This window comes from Mercenaria mercenaria, chromosome 2 (genome assembly GCF_021730395.1).
Source record: "Mercenaria mercenaria strain notata chromosome 2, MADL_Memer_1, whole genome shotgun sequence".
In the NCBI taxonomy this organism is placed as follows: domain Eukaryota; kingdom Metazoa; phylum Mollusca; class Bivalvia; order Venerida; family Veneridae; genus Mercenaria; species Mercenaria mercenaria.
Genome location: NC_069362.1, coordinates 14,129,827 through 14,153,370, shown reverse-complemented (window position 1 = coordinate 14,153,370; position 23,544 = coordinate 14,129,827). Strand labels below are relative to the sequence as shown.

Genomic DNA, 23,544 nt, shown 5'->3' with positions numbered 1-23,544 from the left:
AGTGATAAACATTCTGACCAAATTTCATGAAGATTGGAGCAAAAATGTGGCCTTAAGAGTGTTAACAAGATTATTCTTCAATTTGGCCTAGAGACCTAGTTTTTCAACTAACCTTATCAAATTATTACCCAATCCAAGATTACATGGAGACAAATATTCTGACTTTTTTTCATTAAGATTGGACCAAAAATGTGGCCTGTTGAATGTAAACAAGGATTTTCTTTTGATTTGACCTAGTTACCTAGTTTTTGACCCACATGACCCAGATTAAAACTTCTCCAAGAGTTTCATGCTTTTATTTTTATCTGACCTACTGACCTAGTTTTTGACCCCACGTGACCCAGATTAAAAATCATCCAAGACCTTATAACAACAAACAATCTGATCAAGTTTTATGAAGATTGAATAAAAACTGTGGCTCCTAGAATGTAGACAAGCTTTGTCTTTGATTTGACCTGGTGACTTAGTTTTTGACCTCACCTGACCCAGATTAAAACTCATATGAGATTTGATGGAAATAAACATTCTGACCAAGTTTCATGCAAATCAAATGAAAAATGCAGCCCCTATTGCATACACAAGGTTTTTCTTTAATTTGACCTTGTGACCTACTTTTTGACACCAGATGTCCCATATTTGGTTTTGACCTAGATTTCATCAAAAGATCATTTTGATCAAATTTCACGATAAATATCCAGTCAAAAATGCAGCCCCTACTGCACAGTTTTCCTTTGATTTGACTGGGTGGATTAGTTTTTGACCCCACATGACCCAGATTCAAACTTGACCTAGAAGTCATCAAAACAAACATTCTGACCAATTCTCAAGAGTTTCAAACGTAAACTGTTGACTCTATAGAGTGTTAACAGGATATTCCTTTGATCTGGCCTATTGACCTAGTTTTTGGCCCCACATGACCCAGATTCGATCTTGACCTAGAGGTCATCAAGACAAACATTCTGCCCATTTCTCACGAGTTTCAAACTTAATTTGTGGACTCAGCGTTAACAAAATGTTCCTTTGATCTGGCCTAATGACTTCATTTTTGACCCTACATGACCCAGTTTCAAATCTGGCCTAGAGATCATCAAAACAAACATTCTGACCAAGTTTCATAAAGATTGGGACACAACTGCGACCTCAAGAGTTTTAACAAGGCAAATGTTGACGGACGACGGATGACTGACAACGGAAAATGACCGGTCACATTAGCTCATCTTGAGCACTTCGTATTCAAAGATATAACGAATAATCACAATACTAACAGAAGTTTTTTGTAATTTTGTACTCTGTAGCATCAAACAAAAACATGTGTCACCATGTGTTACAGCAGAGGTTGTTACATTACTTATTCAGATGATGCTAAACAAATTTGCAGAAGTCAAGAGCAAAATAAATTTGGTAAAAATCATATTGAGGTACAAATGTCTCTTTACAACTGATACTTTATAGTTTGCTGTATCTATTTGACAGAGAATATATACATTAACTTCTTTCAAAAGGACATGAAAATGCTCAATATAAAATAATAAAAGCTAGACAAAAACTAATTTAAGGCACTTTGTGTTTTCCCTGAATATTTCTGTATATGTAAAATACATTTTAATATTGTCAGTATTCTATCACTTTTCAGCATTTCTTTGACATACTGATTTTAAGACAACATAAATAGCATACAAAATGGCAGAGACACAATGCTGCCAAAAGCAATTGCAGATATTCCAAATAAATCAAAATCAGAATCTGCATTCAAAAAGTAAGTTAATGAATATAGACTTGTTCCCCCCTCCCTACATATCCGGTTTTGATAACATTCAGAGCAAATTTCATGAGGGCAAAAAGTGTTAGAAACAGTGGCAGCTTTATCGTCTTATTACTGTAACTCCTGTATTATTCTCAACAGGCAATCAACATGCTGTTAAAAGGCATGCCTCCAGACATATCTCATTACTTTTCACCTAATGGTTTGAAAAAAAAAATCATACAATTTGATGAAAATTAAAACCATCTTGAAGATCCTCAATGCTATGAAATCATTGTAAGTCTGGGGTACTACTTTTCATGGATTTTGCAGTTGCATTGGTCCACAAAATCAAATCCAATCTAACAAATAAAATTCCTTTTCATTTAGTTTTCTGGGTTAGAAATCCATGAATTCATAGCCCTGAGAAATAGCCATTTTTAACCAAAAACTATGAAACTGTAATTAACATCATTTCACAACACTGAATTTTTTTTCTAAATTCCAACAAATCAGACATCTCCTGTTTATAATAACAGAAAGCACAGCTGAGAAAATAATGCTCCATGAACCTAACTGCTATCACATTGTTTCATTTAAAATATAATTGTTACATTTTCTGAACTTAATTTTGTTTCATGAAAGCACCAAGTATGAAACTGGAAATGAAAAAAAGAAAATAAGTTAATACATTTGTAGTAGTAAAAAAAAAAGATCTGACATGAACTGTATCACAGTTCTAAATCTGTGCTTCTGAACACTGTTAATAATTAAAACACAATTAATGTAACTAATAACACAGATTATTTTAGTTACTGTTACCAATAGGCAAGTTATTCAGTACACAATATTATTTTTCTTCTCACAATTCACATTTTTCCCACAATCCTGTTTGAATTTAATTTTCTTTGCATTTTACATTCATATTATACCTGTAGAAGAACTTTTTTCCTTTCCAAAAAAACAATAAACAAAAAGTCAAGTTTGTGACCAATTTTTTCTCGCCAATTTGTTTAAATTATTTTTCATATTTCAGTGTTTCTTAGGCCGAAATTCGACCCCTATCCCAATGGCAAATAGTATGCTTTTTTCCCCTAACTTCAAAGCTAAGATTCCCAAAGTTAAAAAACAACTCTTTCTTTCTTTTCCAACAAAGGCTGTACCTATGAAACCTGCAATATTTGAATGCATTTAAACAAGTGGGAACAAAAACAATGCATTTTGACTGGCAAGGCACTACTTTCTTCGATAAAAGTTAAATTGTAAATGAACATATTGACCTACCCATGATTTTCTAAATCCATAAGGGGCCATAATTCTTGCAAAATGCAATGCAGAGTTACGGTACTTGCTGTGCAGTGTCAGCTTTTAATGGCGACTAAATGCTCCAAGTTTTAAAGCAATAGCTTTGACCATAAAGGAGAAAAGTTGACCTAAACGCAAAACTTAACCAAGAAATCTGATATTTTCTAAGTCCAAAAGGGGCCATAATTCTTGCAAAAAGCAATGAAGTTAGGGTACCTGCTGTGCAGTGTCAGCTTTTAATGGTGACTAAATGCTCCAAGTTTTAAAGCAATAGCTTTGACCATAAAGGAAAATAGTTGACCTAAACGCAAAACTTAACCAAGAGATCTGATATTTTTTAAGTCCAAAAGGGGCCATAATTCTTGCAAAAAGCAGGATGGAGTTATGTTTCTTGCTGTACAGAGTCAGCTTTTGATGGTGAACAAGTGTTGCAAGCTGTAAAGCAATAGCTTTGATAGTTTAGGAGAAAAGCTGACCTAAACACAAAACTTAACCAAGAAATCTGATTTTCTAAGTCCAAAAGGGGCCATAATTCTTGCAAAAAGCAGGATGGAGTTATGTTTCTTGCTGTACAGATTCTGGTCTTGATGATGAACAAGAGTTGCAAGTTTCAAAGCAATAGCTTTAATAGTTTAGGAGAAATGTTGACCTAAACATAAAACTTAACCAAGAAATCTGATATTTTCTAAGTCCAGAAGGCCCATAATTCTTGCAAAAAGCAGGATGGAGTTATGTTTCTTGCTGTACAGAGTCAGTTAATGATGATGAACAAGTGTTGCAAGTTTGAAAGCAATAGTTTTGATAGTTTACAAGAAAAGCTGACCTAAACATAAAACTTAACCAGGCAACGTTGACGCCAATGCCGATCAAGTGATGACAATAACTCATCACTTTTTTTTAAAAAATCAGATGAGCTAATAAAGAAGAACATTTCTACTGCTGTAACTTGGTCCTAATCTTCTGGAGGATATTGGTCTGCTGATCTCATTCTGTCTGGAGCGTCCATAGAACCTATAGGTGGAACCATTTGATTTTTGCTGAGGTTTTTATGAATGTTCACTTCGTCTTTGAAAGCTAACAGACCAAGCTGAGCGTGAGAAGCTTCCGTTAAAGCCTTCGATCGAATACAGCTCCGATATTGTTCAGAATTTAATTTCGGATCACACGTTTTCTCATGCCACAAGTGGAAAAGCCCTGGATCTGTAGCGCGTATCACCATATAGTCTGTTCTAACATATTTCTGATATAAGAAAACATCTTCACCACCCCACCCTGAGATATATTCATCAAAACCATTAACAGCTTTGAAATCAGACCTGTACTGGCATGTCATGCCATACCCAAAGTCTCGCCAAAACCCAGTGTTTCTAGATATGACTAGTTGTTCCCTCTCTGATGGAATAGTCATGTCCTGAAGACTATACACAACATTTGGGTTATATAAACTGAACACAATTGGATAATATATACGTTTACGCGGTTCTGTGTTGACACGGCAACGTTCTAAGAAATCTACTGTAAAGACTATATCGACGTCACATAGAAATAGGAGAACATCTACACTCTTCCAACTTAATACACCCACTTGTAAACCTCTCCCTCGTGAAAATTCTTCTTTTAACGTCACAAGTTTCATGTGTTTATATTTATGTTCTTTTGCAGTAGTAGTCATTATGTCTTTAACAGTGTCTAAACCATCTTGACCGAAATAAACAACTGTTAAATACACACGTTTGTCTTGATTAATTACAACTTTTATGAATCGAGACATAAACTGACGAAAGGCTTCAATTCTTCCTGAGAGAGGTAAAATAAGATTTATCCATATTTGAGATGTATTTTTCTGATCATGATCAACATTGTGGAGAAGACCGAATGGTCTCATTAATGTCAATTTCCTATATGCATTTTTTGGAGGCTGATCTATTTCACGAAAAAATAGTTCATACTGTGTTCCAGTCATTGGTTCAGTTCGATACATTCCTTCTATGAAATCCTCTGTAGTAAATTTTCTTGCATTTTTTGTTCTATTTTTATTCATTTCATTAATTGCATATGTCACCACATCATTTATATCTTTCCTTTTGTAGCCAATTGGTTTCTCTACAACACGTTTACCTAATCCAGGTTCAACTAAAAAGATTTTACTAAGGGTAAATTTTGTGAATGGGATTATTTCATATTCTGATTTTAATGCCACACCATGCAAAATATCCGCCTTTTTCACTTTACTATGAATATAATTTGAATAATTTGTATTAACACTGTCAGATGTGGGCTTTTGCAAATCTGAACTGTTCTTAAATTCCTGTAAGGACCGAATCATTAAGGATTGGTGTGAAATCTGGTTCGAAAGATTTTGAGCTTTTCGATCTGTTGTTTCTAAAATATGTTCCAACATGCGGATTTTTTCTTGCAGATTCTGCACCTCTGTTTTGTATTTCCTGTGAATATCGGCATCTAAATCGCTTGGCTGCTTGCTGGAGAATTCAATGTTTCTCTCCTGCCGGAACTGCCCATCCATGTAGAGCCCAAACTTGGCCACATAAAGCATGGACATCATGGATAGGCTGAAGAGAAGGATAAGAACCCGCGGCATCTGCTGACCAACTCTGTACATCTTGCAACAACTCTGGCATCCTCAATGTCACAGTAACTCCTCCCTCATTTTTACCCTGAAAGCTGTATGTATAGGTGCCCTTCGATTACCCAGAACTCTCAACATTCCTGCAAATTAAACAATTTGTTATAATTCAACTATACAACATTATACACAATATAAGATAAATTGTGCATATATTGTGAAACAGTTTGAGTCAGTGTTACACTCAATATATCAGAAAATCAGGCCCAATATGGGATACAAGCATCCTGACTGGTTAAACTGAGGGTGCCAATATGAAGTGGAATAACAGCATTATCAATGATCAGGTTATTTCTTATTGGCCTTATTTGTCCTCTAGCAGCTGTACTGGCCTAAGGTCTATGGGCCCAATATGGCTATCCTTGGACAAACACAAAGGCCACTCATTTTGATCCGTAACATTATAATTTTGCAAAGTCTCCCTTTATATAACATTCCCTTTTTGAAACAAGACTTTTTGTTCTTTCAAAATGTATCCGCTGGATAAAGTATCATACACATAAGTTCAAACATCAGTGTTGGTGGCTGCGCTTAACAGACAGTACTTAGTAATCAGCAGCCTTGAAAACTCTTTTTCCTGTCTCATTCAAGGATCATCAGTTAAGCATGAAACTATTGTAACTGCATATAAATAAACAAGTATATAAAATTGTTTCTCCCTGGGATGATAAAATGAAGATCTGGTCATTATAAACAGAAGTGGACTGTGATTCTTTGTCAAAGTACTTATTAAAATCCCTCTTAAAATCAGCACTTTTGGGTTAATATAAAACTTCCTTTTAACGTCTTCAAGTATGTATGCAGTATTTGCTTAATTTAAAGTATTTTTACAAACTTTTTCTACCGAAAACAAACTAAAACAATATTAGTATTAATTACTATATCTTGAACAAGAGCACTGCCTGTGGGTGCTATCACTAGTCTCTAAATGCTGGACAATATGCAAGAAAAGAGTTATGGTTCTTGGCCTTCTGATGACAAAAAAGTGTATTAGGTTTCGAAGCTATAGTAAGTATTCAAGAAAAGTGAACTTAAACAAAAAACAACCAAGAAATACTGATTTTCTAAGTAAAAAAACGCCCCTATTTCTAAGTAAATGTAAAAGAGAGTTATGGTTCCTGACCTACTAATAAACAAGTGTACAAAGTTTTAAAGCTATAGCTCTTGCAAAATACAAGAAAAGTGGACCTAAATTAAAAAGAAATTCAAATTTTCTAAGTATGTAAAGAGCCATAATTCAGAAAAATTGGCCCACATACTCAACCAATGATGATAAACAAGTCTGCAAAGTTTCAAAGTTAGTTTTCTTATAGAGTTCGAGTAAAGTGTTTTAATCAAGAAATTCAACTTGTCTAAGTACAAAAAGGGCCATAATTCCAACAAAATGCATGTTAGAGTCATGGTTCTTGGTCTACTTACTCATCTAATAATGATAAAGAGAAGTGCAAAGTTTCAATGCTGCAGCTTTTTCAGTTTTGGGGAAAAAGTGGACCTAAACAAGAATTTCAACCAAGAAAATAAAGAAAATCAAATTTTCTAAGTACAAAAAGGGTCATAAATAAATAAAAAAATGTTTATCAGAGTTATGGTTCTTTGCTAACATAGTCACCTAATGATGATAAACAAGTTAGCTATAGTTGTTATAGTTTTTGAGAAAAGATGGACCTAAACAAAGATTTTAACCAAAGTCAGCACCGATGATCAAATGAAAAAAAAAATATATCGTAGATTTTTTTTTTTTTCCAAAATTTATATGAGCCAAAAACTTATGACATTGTAAAAAAAAAACCTTTACCTTGTAGTTATTGTTTTCCGTTTTTATATCCTGATTCAACAACATTTCCCTCTTATACTTTTCCACTTAAGATCTCAATCCCTTTAATAGAATACACAATGGAGCCAGACCAGTACTTTTCTATTACTTTATTACTTTTTATTGTCTTTCATTTTTTTTATTGCGAACATGTTAAATATAGGGTAATAAAGACTTTGAAGTTCTTCAACTTTTTCAATTTGAAATGCACGCTTCTAATAAAAGTCCAGATATTAGCAGGAACTGCTTCCATCAATTTACCACTTTTTTGTTTCAATCTTAACTCTTACCCTGCTAAATTTCTAAAACGGACTAGTCCATCATTCAATTTAGGCAGTACCACTTATTATTCAAAGGGGTGTTCACTGAAAATTTACTGACTGAATAGTGAACAGTGCAGATCATGATCAGACTGCACAGATGTGCAGGCTGACCATGATATGCACTGGTCGCAAAGGCAGAATCACTTGCCGCCAGCAGGCTAAAGGTTAAACCTTTCACAATAAATCATTTCCTTAAACCCTGTAAAATAATCTATCCTTGCAAATTATTCTACAAACTGTTTTTTTTTATTTATCCTGTGATTTTAAGCTCTGACATCAACATTTTGCTAATTTCTGTTTATTTCCCTTGAAATTTTTTTGTCCTCTTTAGCCAGAGTTTATGCAGCAAAAATTATAATTATTTGCACATTTTTGGTAATTTAATTTCATTAAGACCGTCATCACAGTCTTAACATATCTTTTCCAAAGTCAAGATCTACTTATCTGATTAACATGTATCATCATATAAATTCTATTTAGAATACAAATCAATTTTAAAGTGCCAAGATTAACACATTTTAAAATGAATATCAAATCATGCTGTGCGTACCAAATTTACATAAAACAATATCTACTTCACCTTGTTCGACTTTCGCTTCTGTTTCTGTTTTCAATTTGTCTCCTTATCTAAAAACAATAAGAGTAAATTTAGATTTTATTAGATTAGAGTTAATGCCACTCAATTCTATTTTAATTCAGTGCAACACTTAAAAGTTATTACAGTAATGGAATATCAACTTAACATAAGCATGCCCCATGCCAACCTGAGCGTATAAAGTCACAAAATGGTCTGAGACAGGATATAAAATATGAAAAAAAAACTTAGAAAAGAAATGCACTGTTTGCTTATATTTTGATTATCGGTATTACTAATATTGTGGTAGGTAATTTCCAAACTGTGATGCCACAGTTAAACAATGTTACAATTCATATTGGCAAAACGGATAAATAAATTACTCTGAACTGCAAAATATCACCCCTTCTATGCAACTGGTCTGCCAATTTGATCACTCTAACTGTGTATCTGTAGCGTTTTTTATGATGTAAAACGGGGAAATTTTAAAGAATGCGAAAAACACACTTGCTATATCATACACATTACAACATCTGCGATATTGTGGTAAGAAGAAATATAATATTCTGCGGTTAAACGCAGTGAATTAGAGGACAATTATTTCCCCTCTTATCGTTCCTAGTGGACCATGGTGAGGCATTAAATTCACGCTCTGATAAGCACGTGTTTTCTCACATAGTGTGGTCAGGCTTGGACAGTCAATTGCCAACATGTCCAGCTAATTCTATATATGATTTCATCACATGTACATGATCCATCATCAGATTATTTTTACAGTTGAAATATGTTATAATAGTTATACAATATGGTACATAATTATATAGATTGAAAATACGAAAATATTTTGATATGCGACTGATTATGAATTGCTTATATACATATGTTGTGAAGCATGTTTACGCTGACAACCAAGTCGCTGAATATAACACATTAAACAATAACTTATCTAATCATTCCAGATATTATGTTAAGTGTTTTAATACAATATTTAACATTAAACATTGTGATCACTTTGTGTCCGTGTGGGTATGATTTGAGGGGAAAATATGTCCCTTGTGGACCCTTAAGTTATTTTTGCAGCATTTATATATTCTTCAGAGCAAAAGTCAACTGACAAATATGCATTATAAATGTGTTACTCGGACATATCTGCTGTCAGTTAGTATATATAATTATATCTCTTAGGACAGATTGTTCAATGGAAGTGTTTCTTGTAAATTTCTCAACTTTGGTTCTGGTATAGCAGCATATTATAACAAATAGAAACTAGTGCAGCCATATTTTGGAGTCCATTTGAAAAAGATATTAACATTATCCAATGATTGCCTTTTTGTGAGGTCAATAGGAGTATTTATTGACCTGGGAAAAGCATTATTGACTAAGGGTAATATTCCTCATTCAATATCACTTTTCCCAGGCTGACAAATCCTTATACTGACTGGACTGTAAAGGCAACAACTGTTTTATTATTAAATCCAATGACTCAAAAGTTCCTTGCCAAAAGGGTTGAAAAACATTTGAAGCAGTTGGTTTTTTCTTGCGTTATTTATTTAAAATGTGTATGTCACATTTTAAGACATCTGATCGAGTCAATATGACTCACTATGATTAAATAATAATATTATGATACTCTTTTATTTTGTCTAATTGAAACTTGAAAATGTTGAGGAAATTGATCACTGTCTCTGGGATTAGCATCAGAAGCAGTGTGAGAGACAGCCATACTCCCTATTGCTGCTGTTTTATAGAGAAAGTTTAGGTGGGTGGCGTAACTCAGTAATTATGGTGGGTGTTAATTACTAAAGTTAAGTTTTCATATAATACAATTGTGTCGAAATTTCATTTAAATCTATCAAAATTTTGCAGAGGAAAAAAAAGTGTGGAGTTAGAAAAGTTGTTCTGTGTAGTCGATATATAATTATTGTTGTCTTGGTTATATATTTCAAGCAACTTTCTTGTTACCTATAGTTTATTATTCATTACAAGTGTAAATGACTGTATTAAAATAATATATTAAACATTTCTGGCATTTAAGTTAAAGTGTAAATGTATTAAAATAATATATTAAATCTTGTTTCGTTATGCAATGGCATTCAAATATAATTTCATAAAATAAAACATTTGTGCTCAGTCAGCTCTGCCAATGGCAAAATATATGAATGTATGTTAACGCTTTACAGATGAAAATGATATATCCATGATGTGAGTAATTAATAAAAAAAAAACTAATGAGCAAAAATTGTGCAGAGTCAAAGAAAAGTTCATTCAGAGCATGATGCGCAGTCAGTTCAGTTTCTAAGTATGTCTTAATACCTAACTTAGTGCCTTTTTCTCTACCTTACTGAAAGGATTAGTGTATAAGATAGTGCTACTTTGGTAGAACATCTGGCCAGATTATCGGACTTTCCTTCCAGCACAATAGTGTAACCCTGAATGTTCTCTACTTCACTAGTTCTATTTTAATAAAGGCTAAAATTATAAACAAGAGCACCACAATGCGGAGCAATATACACCCGAAGGTATGACCTTTGACACCTAAGTGTGACCTTGACCTTGAAGTGAGCCATCCAGAACATGCGCTCTGCATGTCCTCTCAATGTGGTGAACATTTGTGCCAAGTTTCTTTAAAATCCTTCAAGCAGTTCAACAGTCACAGAGCGGACACAAAACAGTCATATGACCTTTGACCCCTAAGTGTGACCTTGACCTTGAAGTGAGCCATCCAGAACATAGGCTCTGCACGTTGCCTCGATGTTGTGAACATTTGTGTAAAGTTTCTTTGAAATCCTTTAAGAGGTTCAAGAGTTACAGTGCCGGCACGAAATTGCTATCGGACAGATGTATAGTGGACGCAACTTGACCCCGATGGTTGACCTTTGTATTATAATACATAATGAGGCACAGCCTATTATTGAAAAGGAGTGTACGTTAAACACGAGCTGCACGAGAAAGCGGAAATATGAAATTGTGTAATTATGAATTAGTGATTGGAAAGTTTTAACTGATCAAATTGAGTATACATACTTTGATACTGCACTGCATACATATTTATTCCATATAAATATACATGGGTACCCTAATCACCCTTTATTTCCCCAATGAAATAATCGATATGAATAATCAGCTGAAGGTCAACCATCGCGGTCAAGTTGCGACTACTATACAGACAAGACACCGGCGTCATAACATAATACGTCCCTTCAAGCGTATAAAAATTAGTATCTTTTGGATAGTCATAATGTATTTCTCTGTAACAACGACTTCTGACACTTTCTCGCTTCCTTAAGAGTAATATAATTTGCCAAGTCAACTATTTTTGCCATCTTGACACTCTCTTTGCTTACATGATATCACTGCCATGAATTTCAACTTTTATTTAAAAAGTATACTTTGAACAAACGGACAAATTATAAAACAAATGGATGGACAGACAGACAGACAGACAAATATACAGACAAGCTATAAGATAACAATTTTCGACTTGGCAATAGACATCTACAAAAATAACAATCAGCGCTTTTGAATATATGTGTACAGTTATTATGTAATTTGCTAGATTCATTGTGTAAAACCATTACTTAGCTGTCCTTCCTAAAGTTAAGATTGAGTGGGATTTATGAATATTACATCCGAACTTCACTCACACTCCCGCAAGGTCCACAGGAAGCACACTTGAGTGATACTCCAGTTTGAGTAAAGTGTGAGTTTAAATAATATAGCTCTCAATTAATGTTGCTACACACCAAGTCTGGTGACAAAAGATCATTCAAAATTATGGAGCAAAAATGATCTGTTTGACACTTCCCACCAGAACAACATACCCTATTCTAATAACTTCTAGGTTTTTTTATTAATCTTTTTTAACAATTCTATCAATAAAACAGTCATCAAAAAACCTTTCTTGATATATTTTATTCAATGCCAGAAAGAAAATGAATATTCCATGAAAGAAAACAAGAAACCCAAACACTCAGGCAGCCACATACAGAAAAGGAAACGGCTTGCAGACTTTTAAAAACTACATTTTTTTTAAACAGAAGATAAATGAAAAATAATTACCTTAATTTTAATATAATTATTTTCTCACATTTCAATTTTCCAGATAATCAACAAAGCTCTATAAACCATTTAAAACAACATAATATCTCTGTTTTCAACATAATATGACCAAGATCCCACTTTGCCACTATTACTGGCACAAGTAGTTAGGACTATAATTAGTTATCCATTAAGAGGCTTAACTTACAACCAATAGATCGTTATGAAAAGCTTCAAATAAATCTTTGGATTACACTTACAATGCCATTACTATAGCAGACATCAAAATAACTTTTAACGTAAATATTTAATTTCATGTACAAAATTTTTGAAATGAATTAACGTATTAAAATCACTTACAGTGGTGCTTAGACTAGGAAAGTGTAATCACTTAAGTAAATTAGCCTTTTCTTCTAAAATGTCATCAACAAAAATTTCTCCAGCGATGGTCAGTTAAAAAAATATACAGAAATGACATCCATTGTACAGCTTTTTAACAACTGCAACACTCTGAAGAAGTATTATGCAAAGTTATTTCACTAGAAAAAGATAAAGAAACATAATGTACTCACGTCGCCAAAAATAAATCCTGAGCTGCTAAAATTTCTAAGTTCCGACTGATTCCAATTAGAATTTAAGTCAACAAATTAAGTTCTCATGATCATTTTTATGTTAATGATGCGAGTTTAATTCGGTTTAATCAAGCTGTTGTTAAGATCATGCAACTATGCTGAGATTCAGTAATTCTGTTGAGATCATTCCACTCTGTACTACACTTATAAAGCAAGCTCGGCCACAAACAGCTGTTTAAATTTAATAAATATTGTTCCAGAAACCTTAATAATTTATCAACTTATACAATAATCTGTTAGCCCAGTGTCTGTTCATACAATTCAAGCTATGGGTTATTAAAATTTCACCAATGTCAAAAGTTAAGCTATATAACATAATTATGTCATATCAATTTGCCTTGGACCCACTAAATTTACATTTCTCCACTCAAATAAACCATAAAACTTTCATTTTCAATTTGGACAGTAATAAAGTACAGTACATACTGAGTTAACATACTGTGACAGTTGGCAGTTAGTGTAACTAACAAGACATCAACTGACTTTGTACAGCACCAAAGTATTTTAAAAGTCTATAAAAATACATTTTAAAGGTACTACAGTGTGTCACAATTATAATATAGACAATACTTGTTTGTTTCCGTGTAAGATCGAAATATATTTCACCATGTGAACACCAGATGCAATATTTTCATGAGTGGCACAGCCACAAGTGAAAATGTAAATCATGGTGTTCACGAGTGAAATATATTTCGATTTTATATGTGAAACAAACAAATTTTCTTTTTATTTCATGTTATAACTAAATTTACCCACTTTCACAGTTCTTGCTGGTGAAAAAAAAATTAAGTCTGATATTTTTCACTGTGAAAATACCAGATACATTGCACTTTAGTATTTCGACAATTCACTGGGAAAAAAAAATGTAATAGATTGTTTTCTTTAGACTGCCTCCAAAAATTACTAAAGGATCTTCATAAGAATTTAGGTTGGGTCTACAAAATACATTTTTATCTTAAAACAAGACAGCACTAACTACTTCTCTAAACAGTCGTACCAAACTGAGACAGTTCGTTCAAAATTGCTGCAGATTTTTATTATCATATTGAAAATCAGTGACCATTGGTTTATATCAATATTTTTGAAGGACAGATCGTAATCTATTTCATCAATATTCGATCCAGGTGTAATATTTCACTGATAAACATTGTTTCGTTATGCAACAGCACAGTTGATAGGTATCATAAAGTCTGTCCTATTGTGTCTTCACACCTCTCTGCTAATTAATGTTTATAATCGGCAAGATGAATGGCGGTCACAATCTAAAGTTGACAAATAATACGCTGTAACGAAAAGGTCATATGAAACCTGAGCTTACAAGCAAACTCGATTATCAGTCCAGTCTCAATGATATACTGTTTATGCAAAATAACTCCTTATATGACCAGACACGGAAAATGAGTGAAAATGCCTCTGATCTCAATCTGACATGGAACATCGGTTTTAAAGCACAGCTAAGAACAGGGGACACAACACACACAAATAGACCCTACCTGCTGAATGGGTATCAAAGAATGAATGAAACTTTCATTAAAATTCTGCAGAAAGTTTGAACTTAGTTACCTTAGTAATTGGATATTTCTGCACTTCAGATCTCAAGGTCAACACAAAAGCCTCACTGCAGTCCTTTGAAGTATAAAATCTGAAAATAAATGAAAACTTCTATCAAGTTTTTGCAGTTGTAACATATCAAACTTAAACATAGGCACAATTCACGAACACTTCTCAGCTGAGATGGTACTCTGGCTACCAATTAAATCGTTCTTTAATTTCAAACAATATTTTTTTTCTAAATTTCTATTTTTTCGATTGAACTATCTCTGCAACATCCCTCTGAGCTTTGACGAAAAGGGGCATAACTATACAAAATTTGAATAGCCTCAGCAGTTATCTTCTATGAACAAAATATATGACCACTGCACTCAATTTACTATGATTAAATCCAAACTGGAAGGAAGAACAGACTTCTAAACAGAAACTGTTATTAAATCTATTTTCTAAAAGCAATGCTGAATTTGAAAAAGATACGTAAGACCAAAAGACACTTGTCTCTACAATAACGCAGTATTAAGATTACTTATTTGGTAATTCTTCAATAACACTAGAAATGTGTCACAGGCACAGATGACCCCGCAACATGAGAAAGGTCACAGGCATGGTACTGCTCACAAACAAAAAGGACCCTTGGCCCTATTCATTTACAAAAAAAAATGTTGTAGTAAAACCAGAAAATTACTATTCTGTATTAGAATATGGTTACAAGGATTTTAGAGATTGCATGTTCTTGACTACAACTATTTAAAATACAATTATCATCCAAAAATTTACAAATTCAACCAAGGTCTATGACCTTGACCTTTGGGCAGCATGACATGTCATCAATCCATGCTGACCATTTGTGCCAAATTATTTCAAAATCTGACTATACATGTCAAAGTTATGGACCATACACAAAGACCACATTATCAGTATATATGTAGTGAAAATTGGCTAAGTTCAACCAAGGACTGTGACCTTGACCTCTGAGCTAGGGAAATGTTTTTTGCGCTGGACACATCGTCTATCCATGCTTATCATTAATTTTGTGTCAAATTATTCTGAAATCGGACCATGCATGTCAAAGTTATGGCCCGGACACGAACACTACCCTTTCCCCAACACACAAACGGACACGGGTAACACTATATGCCCCCGACCCTATTTTATGGCAGGGGCATAAAAACCATTAGCCACCCATGTCAACTGATTTATTATTATTATTCAATTGAGTACTTTAAGGGCATGACTCCAGATCGTTCGACAACAACAAAAAAAATAATTTTTTTAGATATCTTGCAATAAATGTTATATTTCCTAAAAAGGCTTTAAAACTTAATTATTGACAAACTTTATGTTACGGAAACACATGAGAATATTTTGAAGTCATTATTCACCACTTCAGCTACAGCGCTATTGGTTACGACGACAGGAAAATGTCTTTATTGCCGCGGCGGTACGGGGTTCAATTCCCGACGCGGTCATCTTTTTTTTTTTATTTGGAATTTTTAAAATATTTTAGAAACAAAAGTTCATATTCTAATGTTCACAATATGACCAACCTTCAATTTGAAAGAAAGATTATTTTTTAGCCAAATCTGGAGGATAACAGTGCCTTTAAATCTTCATTTTCATATTTTATATTTAAGAGGCTATTATCATACTATAAAGGCACATTAACATGATTATCATTAAATGCCAAAAAACACTGTAAAATCGGAAAAGTACAAAAAACTGTAGTTTGAGGCAGTTTGAAGTGTTTTCCATCATGCATCACGCATACATTGCTGAATTAACTGCACTGTTTCTTATCATTTATAGCGACTACACTTAAAAATTAAGTGTCTTGAAAAACATTAAATTTACCTCAAAAGTTCTTCAATGGAATACAAACTGTTTTTAGTAATAAAAAAAATCATTCACACAAGGTATAATTGTGGCATTAAACTAGATTGTCGCAGGCTTTATGTGTAACTTTAACATTTTTTTTCTTCTTCATGCAAATGCTAATCCCTATCTTTGAATCTCAATTACTCTAAAGAGAGGTAAGCGCCAATCACTTATTTTTTATCAGTTATTACAAAATCTCATTAGCTGGAAGAATGATTAAGATATATCTGCAGTTTGAGGTAAGAACTGGGCGGCAGTAAATATTCATTCAACATGCAATCAAGTATTTTGACACTTTAAACAAGCACTACACCCATTACACCCACTCTTCTGTTCATTTAAGACAGATCTATATCAAGCTGGGTTCCTAATCCAAGAGACTGTGCAAAAATAGTCTAGATAATACAGAACAAATTATCAAACAATTAGAGGAATTTATTTGATTTGTTTACACCGCCCATAACACAGTATAGAGTCGAATTTCATTTGCTCTCGAACCAGCAAAATGTGTTCAAGTTATTGTAGCTCAGGACACTGACCAACATACAACATAGGGATTTTGCCAGGACCTGACGCCAAGTCCAAGCGAAGGGTGGTGTTCGAATTATCCGAGTCTTTGACTGTATTTGTGTGGAAATTTGATAGTAAGTTATTCTGTCACTGGTTGACTTTTTCTTTATTTTTTCTCTTGGGTGCTTGTTGCATTTTCCTGCTGAGGGAGATCTGCTCAAATCACTGCCGACTTTTCACCTACCTCATATGCTCCTAAATTGCAACATGTACAAGTTACCAATGATTAAAGCTATAACTAAAGGTGATTCATACCAACAACATAGTTTTACTTTTTTTGAAATCATTTTTGCCTAAAAGTACTGCTTTAAATATTTTTTCACTTGAATGGAGTCAAAGTTATTGACCATGTGTTGTTATATCTTATGGTCCTTTAATAAGATCATGAAGTCCTCTCAGTTTCACTTTAACAGAAATTCCCTAACGCGGGTGCTAGGGGGATGTGGGATGTTGCACAATTCATTTCCGCTCATGAATAGACTCAGTCAAACCAAGCCTGAATTTTGCCTGGTTGCATTTTATGCTTGCGAAGGATCTTCCAATAAATATTATTAAAATATGCTCAAGATTGCAATCAGGCAGAAGGATGACCAGCACTAACAATAATACATACATCTTATCACATCAAATGACAGTAACCATGACCTTTGACTAAATCTTAAATCAACACAGATCCATGCTAAATAGCCTTTTTGTTCTAAGGGTTGTAACTGCCAAGCCTGAGGATCACTGGTCAAGGGATTCTGAAAATATTGAACAGAAATGGTTTTTGTACAACAATCATTCTGTGACCTTGACTTTTGACCCTCTGGCCTCAAAATCAAAGGGGTAATCTACTGCCCACACTAAGTTTGAGGGTCATTGGTCAAATCATTTTCAAAATAATGAGAGAATATGGTTTGTGTACTGTGTGATCCTGACCATGGTCCCTCTGTCCACAAATCAACAAGGCCATCTATTGCACTTGAGCAATACATGTCTGACAAGCTAGAGAATATAGAACAAAGGGTTCTAAAAGTATTAAGCAGAAAAGCTTTTTGTACTTACAGTCAACTTTGACCTTCCACCCACTGGCTTTAAAATAAATAGGGGTTATGCACAGCCCATGAGCAATGTGCCTGTCAATTTTGCAGATTGTAGGTCAAGGTGTTCTCAAGATATCGGGCGTTAAACAGTTTCTGTACTAACAGTTACTGTGGCCTTGACCTTTAACCCGCTACAGAAATGGTTTTTGTACTAACAGTCACTGTGACCATGACTTCTGACCTACTGACCTCCAATGCAGTAGGGATCATCCACTGCTCAGCAATGTACCTGCTAAGTTTTGAGGATCATAGGTCCAGAGTTTCTGAAGATATTGGGCTGCAAAGTGTTTTGTACTAACAGTAACCATTGGCCTTTGACCCACTGACCTCAAAATCATTAGGAGTCATCCAGTACATATGAGCAACATCCATGCTTAGTTTGAGGATAGCAAGTGACAGTTTTCAAGATAATAAGTGGAAATATTTCCAACATGACCTTGATCTTTGACCTCAAAATCAATATCTACTGCTAATAAGCAATGTGTTTATAAAGTCTAAGGCTCTTAGGTCAAAGCATACTTATGTTTTTGAGCAGAACCAAATCACAAACAACTGGATGATTAGACAATCACATAATGCATCCCTTTGGGTATTTAAAATGTGAAAAGTTCAGTACAGAAAGGGCTATAATACTAAAATAATTCCAGACAGAGATATAGTTCTTGTGCTCTATACTTACTGTTTTAACCCACCTACTTTAGCTCAATAGGGAGAGGGCAGATCTACAAATCACTTGGCTGTGAGTTTGATCCCTGTGCAAGGCGTATGTTCTCTGTTGCAATTTGGTAAAAGATGTTCTACCTTTAAATCATTTTGATTTATATGGAGAAGTTGGCAGTTACTTGCTGAGAAAAGATTAGTACCGGTACAAAATCCAGGAACACTGGTTAAGTTAACTGTCTGTTGTAACAATTAGTTGAAATACTGATGAAAAACAGCACTGAACTCGAAACAAATAAACAAAAAACACTTCTGTATTTGTCAGCTATCATTGCTTATAGTTATATTCAATTCCATCAGCACAGGCTGAGTAAATGTAATAAACAATAAACAACAAAAGGGCGATAAATTTAAAACTGTTCAAGTAGAGTTACCACTCTTGCACTGTAAGCAATTTTTCATTGCATCAATTATTATCGAGGACTTAAAGTTATTATCAATGATATTGAAATATGAGAAAAATAATGTAAAGTTAGGGTTCAACACTCTCACTGCAAACTATCACAGCATTAAGTTACATTAATTTCCCTTCATTGGTGTCAAAACTATTGCCCTAAATGTGCTCTGATGGACAAACAAGCTGGTGGAACGCAAAGTACAAAATAGTTCCAGTATCATCCCCCAAAACCAGTTAACAAAATTCACTTACATTAATAAGACAAGCAAGTAAAATTGAGATGTCATCCAAGATGAAATATTCTATTTTTGGTTGATATAATAACATATTATAAACTGCCAAAAAGGTTAAACGAGTGCACAGTTCAAGTGTTTTTATCTGTTATGTGGTAAAAACATTGAAATTCTCGATGAAAACTCTCCACAAAAGGCATAAAATGCGATAATCCTCCTCGAGTATTCTTCCTATGATTAAATTTCACGTCCATACATTCAGTACTGGTATTCAATAAATAAAGAGATAGAAATTCAGACTTTTTGAAACTCTAGAAAGTAATGTACAGTACTAGTTGAAATTGAACACCAAACCATTGACTTTACTGAAAGGATTAACATTAACCTGTGAACTTTTGGTTCTTATTGGCTCCTCAATGTATAAACTGTATCACCTATTTCAATTAAAAGAGCAAATAAATTATGATCTTTGGCAAACAGAAATTCATTGACACAAGAAATGCCATTAATTGTGTCAAAAGAAAGAAAATTCAACACTGTAAAGAAAATGTAACTGAACAAACTTCTTCGGCTTCTGTATAATGTGAATGTTACCTGCTTATGAAGAACTGTTGAAATCAATTACTTTTTGTCTGGCCTTGATGTCAACTGAAATATCAGGAACTCGCATCTATTTTCCAAACGACTGCAGAACCACAACATTAAGTTCCTTTCGTTATGATTACTTTTACAGAAATAGTCCCACACCAATATAGTAAAATATCAATGACAGAAACAAAGAAAAAGTTAAGGATTAATTTTTACTTAAAAAGATCCTTTCTTTTGCTTTTTACTTGGAATGACAGATTTTATCCCCCAATACTGAATTTGTCAACTATTGGTTTTTATTCCCTTATGTATATTAAACCAAAAAAACAAGTGATGAGACTTTTTATTGAATGAATTCTCTGACAACTGAATTACTCTTTTTTTCCCCTCTTCTTTACCCGCTTGTTAAATGTATTAATTGATTAATATAGTAACAAATTCTGATATTTTTTTATTTTTACAGCTTTTACATTGATGAATTACTTTTCTTTCAAACACAACTATATTTTCCCTTTTTACTACACTATTACTACCAAAGTTCTAAAAAAAATTTAATTTTCAGTTCCCTATTCAGCTAAACTTTTTACCTGAAGCTTTTTGCACCAGATTTCTAGTTTTCATTTCTCATGGTATAGATAATGTTAAACATTATACATTTATATAAAACAAATTAATTCAAATAGGGATATTCTAGACTGTTTTTGTTCACAGGAGATAAACTCATGAGGCTATTCAAAACTTTGTATAATTGTGTCCCTTTTCTTTTAATCACTGGAAAATCAGAGCCAAGAAAGATCAGTCAGAACAGGGTTTTCCCTCGTGTTTTTTATTTGGGAGTCCATGGACTCCCATGGCTGCTAATTTAAGGGTCCCTAATAATTTTTGGGGGTCCACAAATTATTGATCTTGAAAATTGACATTATTACTATAAAAATTTACCCTAAAACCGAATGAACTTAATTGTATCTTTTTAATTTAGATAGCAGTTGATTCAATATTTCGGAATGGTATCTTTCAAAATGGCATGAGCTTCTCAATTCAGACTGATTACAAAAGGTGTGATAGTCTTTTTGTTATGATTAAATAGCCAGTAATTACCGGCAATTAACGTGTCACCTCGTGTCAATTATGTTGTTCACAGTTTTATCTCGGTTAAAGATAATACTCGATCCTTAATTAGTATCATAATTTCTGTGATTTATTAATATTTTTTCATCAAAATACTTTAAATTTATATGAAATTAATGTTGTTTGATTAATAAAAAAATAAACCATTCGATCTTTTACGGAACGTAACGGTAATCTTAGATTTTAGCGGTGACAGTTAGCGCGGAGAGTAGTTTCCCTTTACCAAAATGGCGAACATCGATAACAAAACTTGTTTTGAAGTTGGAAAATGGTCTATACCTGTGTATAATGAGCACCCACGATTCTGTGATGGTCCCGGTGGTAAAAAACTGCGCATTTTACATGGGTATCTGCGCAAAGGAGGCTTCATTGCAAAGGAGTTTCGTGACCGATTTTGCGGGTCCAGTGGGACGCAGAGGCACTAAAAAATGCGAGTTCAAAGCAGTAAAAGCGCGTCAGGGACGCAGAAAACCTGCGTCCGGGAAAACCCTGGTCAGAATATATAGGAGAAATGATTAATTTTTTCAAAAGATTATCTAGTTGGTAGCCAGATTTGATGAGGTTCATAAATCTACATCATTTCAATATATGGTACCTTTTTACAATACTTTGCTCGAACTTATTATCAAGGTGTTGCTATTTTAATGCACTTGTGCTATATGATCTATTGTTCTTGCATATTTTTTTCTGGTGGTAATCTTTTCTTTGCAAATGGAGAGATGTGACTTCATGATAAACTTTGTATAAAGTTTTAACAAGCATTATTTATTGCAAGTAATATATCAGATGAGATATGGAAGGTGGGAGCCAAACTGCACTGGTATAAAGTCTAGAGCTGGTGTTCAGTATGTCTGGCTACATACTGATTTGAGCCGCGCCATGAGAAAACCAACATAGTGGCTTTGTGACCAGCATGGATCTAGACCAGCCTGCGCATCTGCGCAGTCTGGTCAGGATCCATGCTGTTCGCTTTCAAAGCCTATTTCAATTAGGGAAACTGTTAGCGAATAGCATGGATTCTGACCAGACTGCACGGATGCGCAGGCTGGTCTGGATCCATGCTGGTCGCAATGCCACTATGTTGATTTTCTCATGGCACGCCTCATTTATATACAAACTGAGAAAAACAGCAGTGTGATATCATCTGTATAATGGCAGATTCAGATCAAAATTTCAATTGGTCTATTTTGATAAAACTGCACTCACATGCAGTCATCTCCATGGTAAATTTCATCTTAATCGGCTGATTAGCATCTAATGCATTCAAACTGTTCTAATCATGAGAGATTCAGAGATGATGATCAGATATCAACAGATTACCATAAATCTATGATTAATATGTGAAGACTTATAACCATAAATCAGTGATTAATACATGAAGACTAATTATAATAAATCAATGATGACGATGTGAAGACTAATTATCAAAAATCAATGATTGATATGTGAAGATTTATTACCATAATTCAGTGATTAATATGTGAAGACTAATTATCATAAATCAGTAAATCAATGATTACTATGTGAAGACTTATTACCATAAATCAGTGATTAATATGTGAAGACTAATTATCATAAATCAGTGATTAATATGTGAAGACGGATTTCCATAAATCAGTGATTAATATGTGAAGACTGATTTCCATAAATCAATGATTAATATGTGAAGCCTTTATATTATCATAAACAAATGTAAATAACAATAAACCATAAAAATACATTTATCCTGAAAATCAATTATTAGATATCAATGAATAATCAAGAAAAATAATATTAATCCTGAAAAACTGAATGATAAGAGATGCTTAGCAACTATTTTCATACATTATGACTTCAGCTGAATATTCTAAAAATAAAAAAAATTGATTATATCATTCATACAGAATTTCATGAATCAAGCATTTCAAAAGTATTTGATAGCAGTTTAAAGTAACTATTTTTATACTAAAGTCTGACCACTGTATGGTAAGAGTTGTCTGGCAGGATAAAAAAAAATATTGTCAATCTGAAGACTGGGAAAAAAATGCAAAAACAATCAATGACAGCACAAATTAGCATGCAGAAGTAAGATCAAAGCAATGCTTGTCTTTGTTCTGTGATGTAAGTAAGAATGAGATTTATCTATTATCACAATGCATGTTTTACAGCTTCTTACCTTCTAAATAAAAAAATATGCTGTTAAGCACATTCTACTCATGTCATATCTGCAATATGAAACTCTTGCCAACCATAATTATTATATCCTTCCTTTTATTAATTCTTTAGACTGTAGCCATGGCCCTGTTTAAAATTCATTTTCACCACTATATTAAGACCTAGAACAATAT

At 33.5% G+C, this 23,544-nt stretch overlaps 1 protein-coding gene across 6 annotated transcripts in view; it reads right to left on the bottom strand.

Moving 5' to 3' along the window:
• Window positions 1-313: 313 nt before the first annotated feature.
• LOC123563253 (chondroitin sulfate N-acetylgalactosaminyltransferase 2-like) overlaps window positions 314-23,544 on the bottom strand; it is a 69,655-nt gene continuing 46,424 nt past the window's right edge. For 4 of the 6 annotated variants that reach the window (XM_045355943.2, XM_045355946.2, XM_053530409.1 and 1 more), the window contains 3 exons: window positions 14,634-14,712; window positions 8,407-8,453; window positions 314-5,773 (listed from right to left, as the gene is read on the bottom strand). In XM_045355943.2, coding sequence (XP_045211878.2) covers window positions 3,999-5,666 — 1,668 coding nt within the window. In that variant the 5' untranslated portion in view covers window positions 5,667-5,773; window positions 8,407-8,453; window positions 14,634-14,712 and the 3' untranslated portion in view covers window positions 314-3,998. Of the gene's footprint in view, window positions 5,774-7,485; window positions 7,780-8,406; window positions 8,454-14,633; window positions 14,713-23,544 lie in introns of those variants that run through there. The other 2 variants (XM_053530397.1, XM_045355951.2) reach the window with 2 other exon arrangements.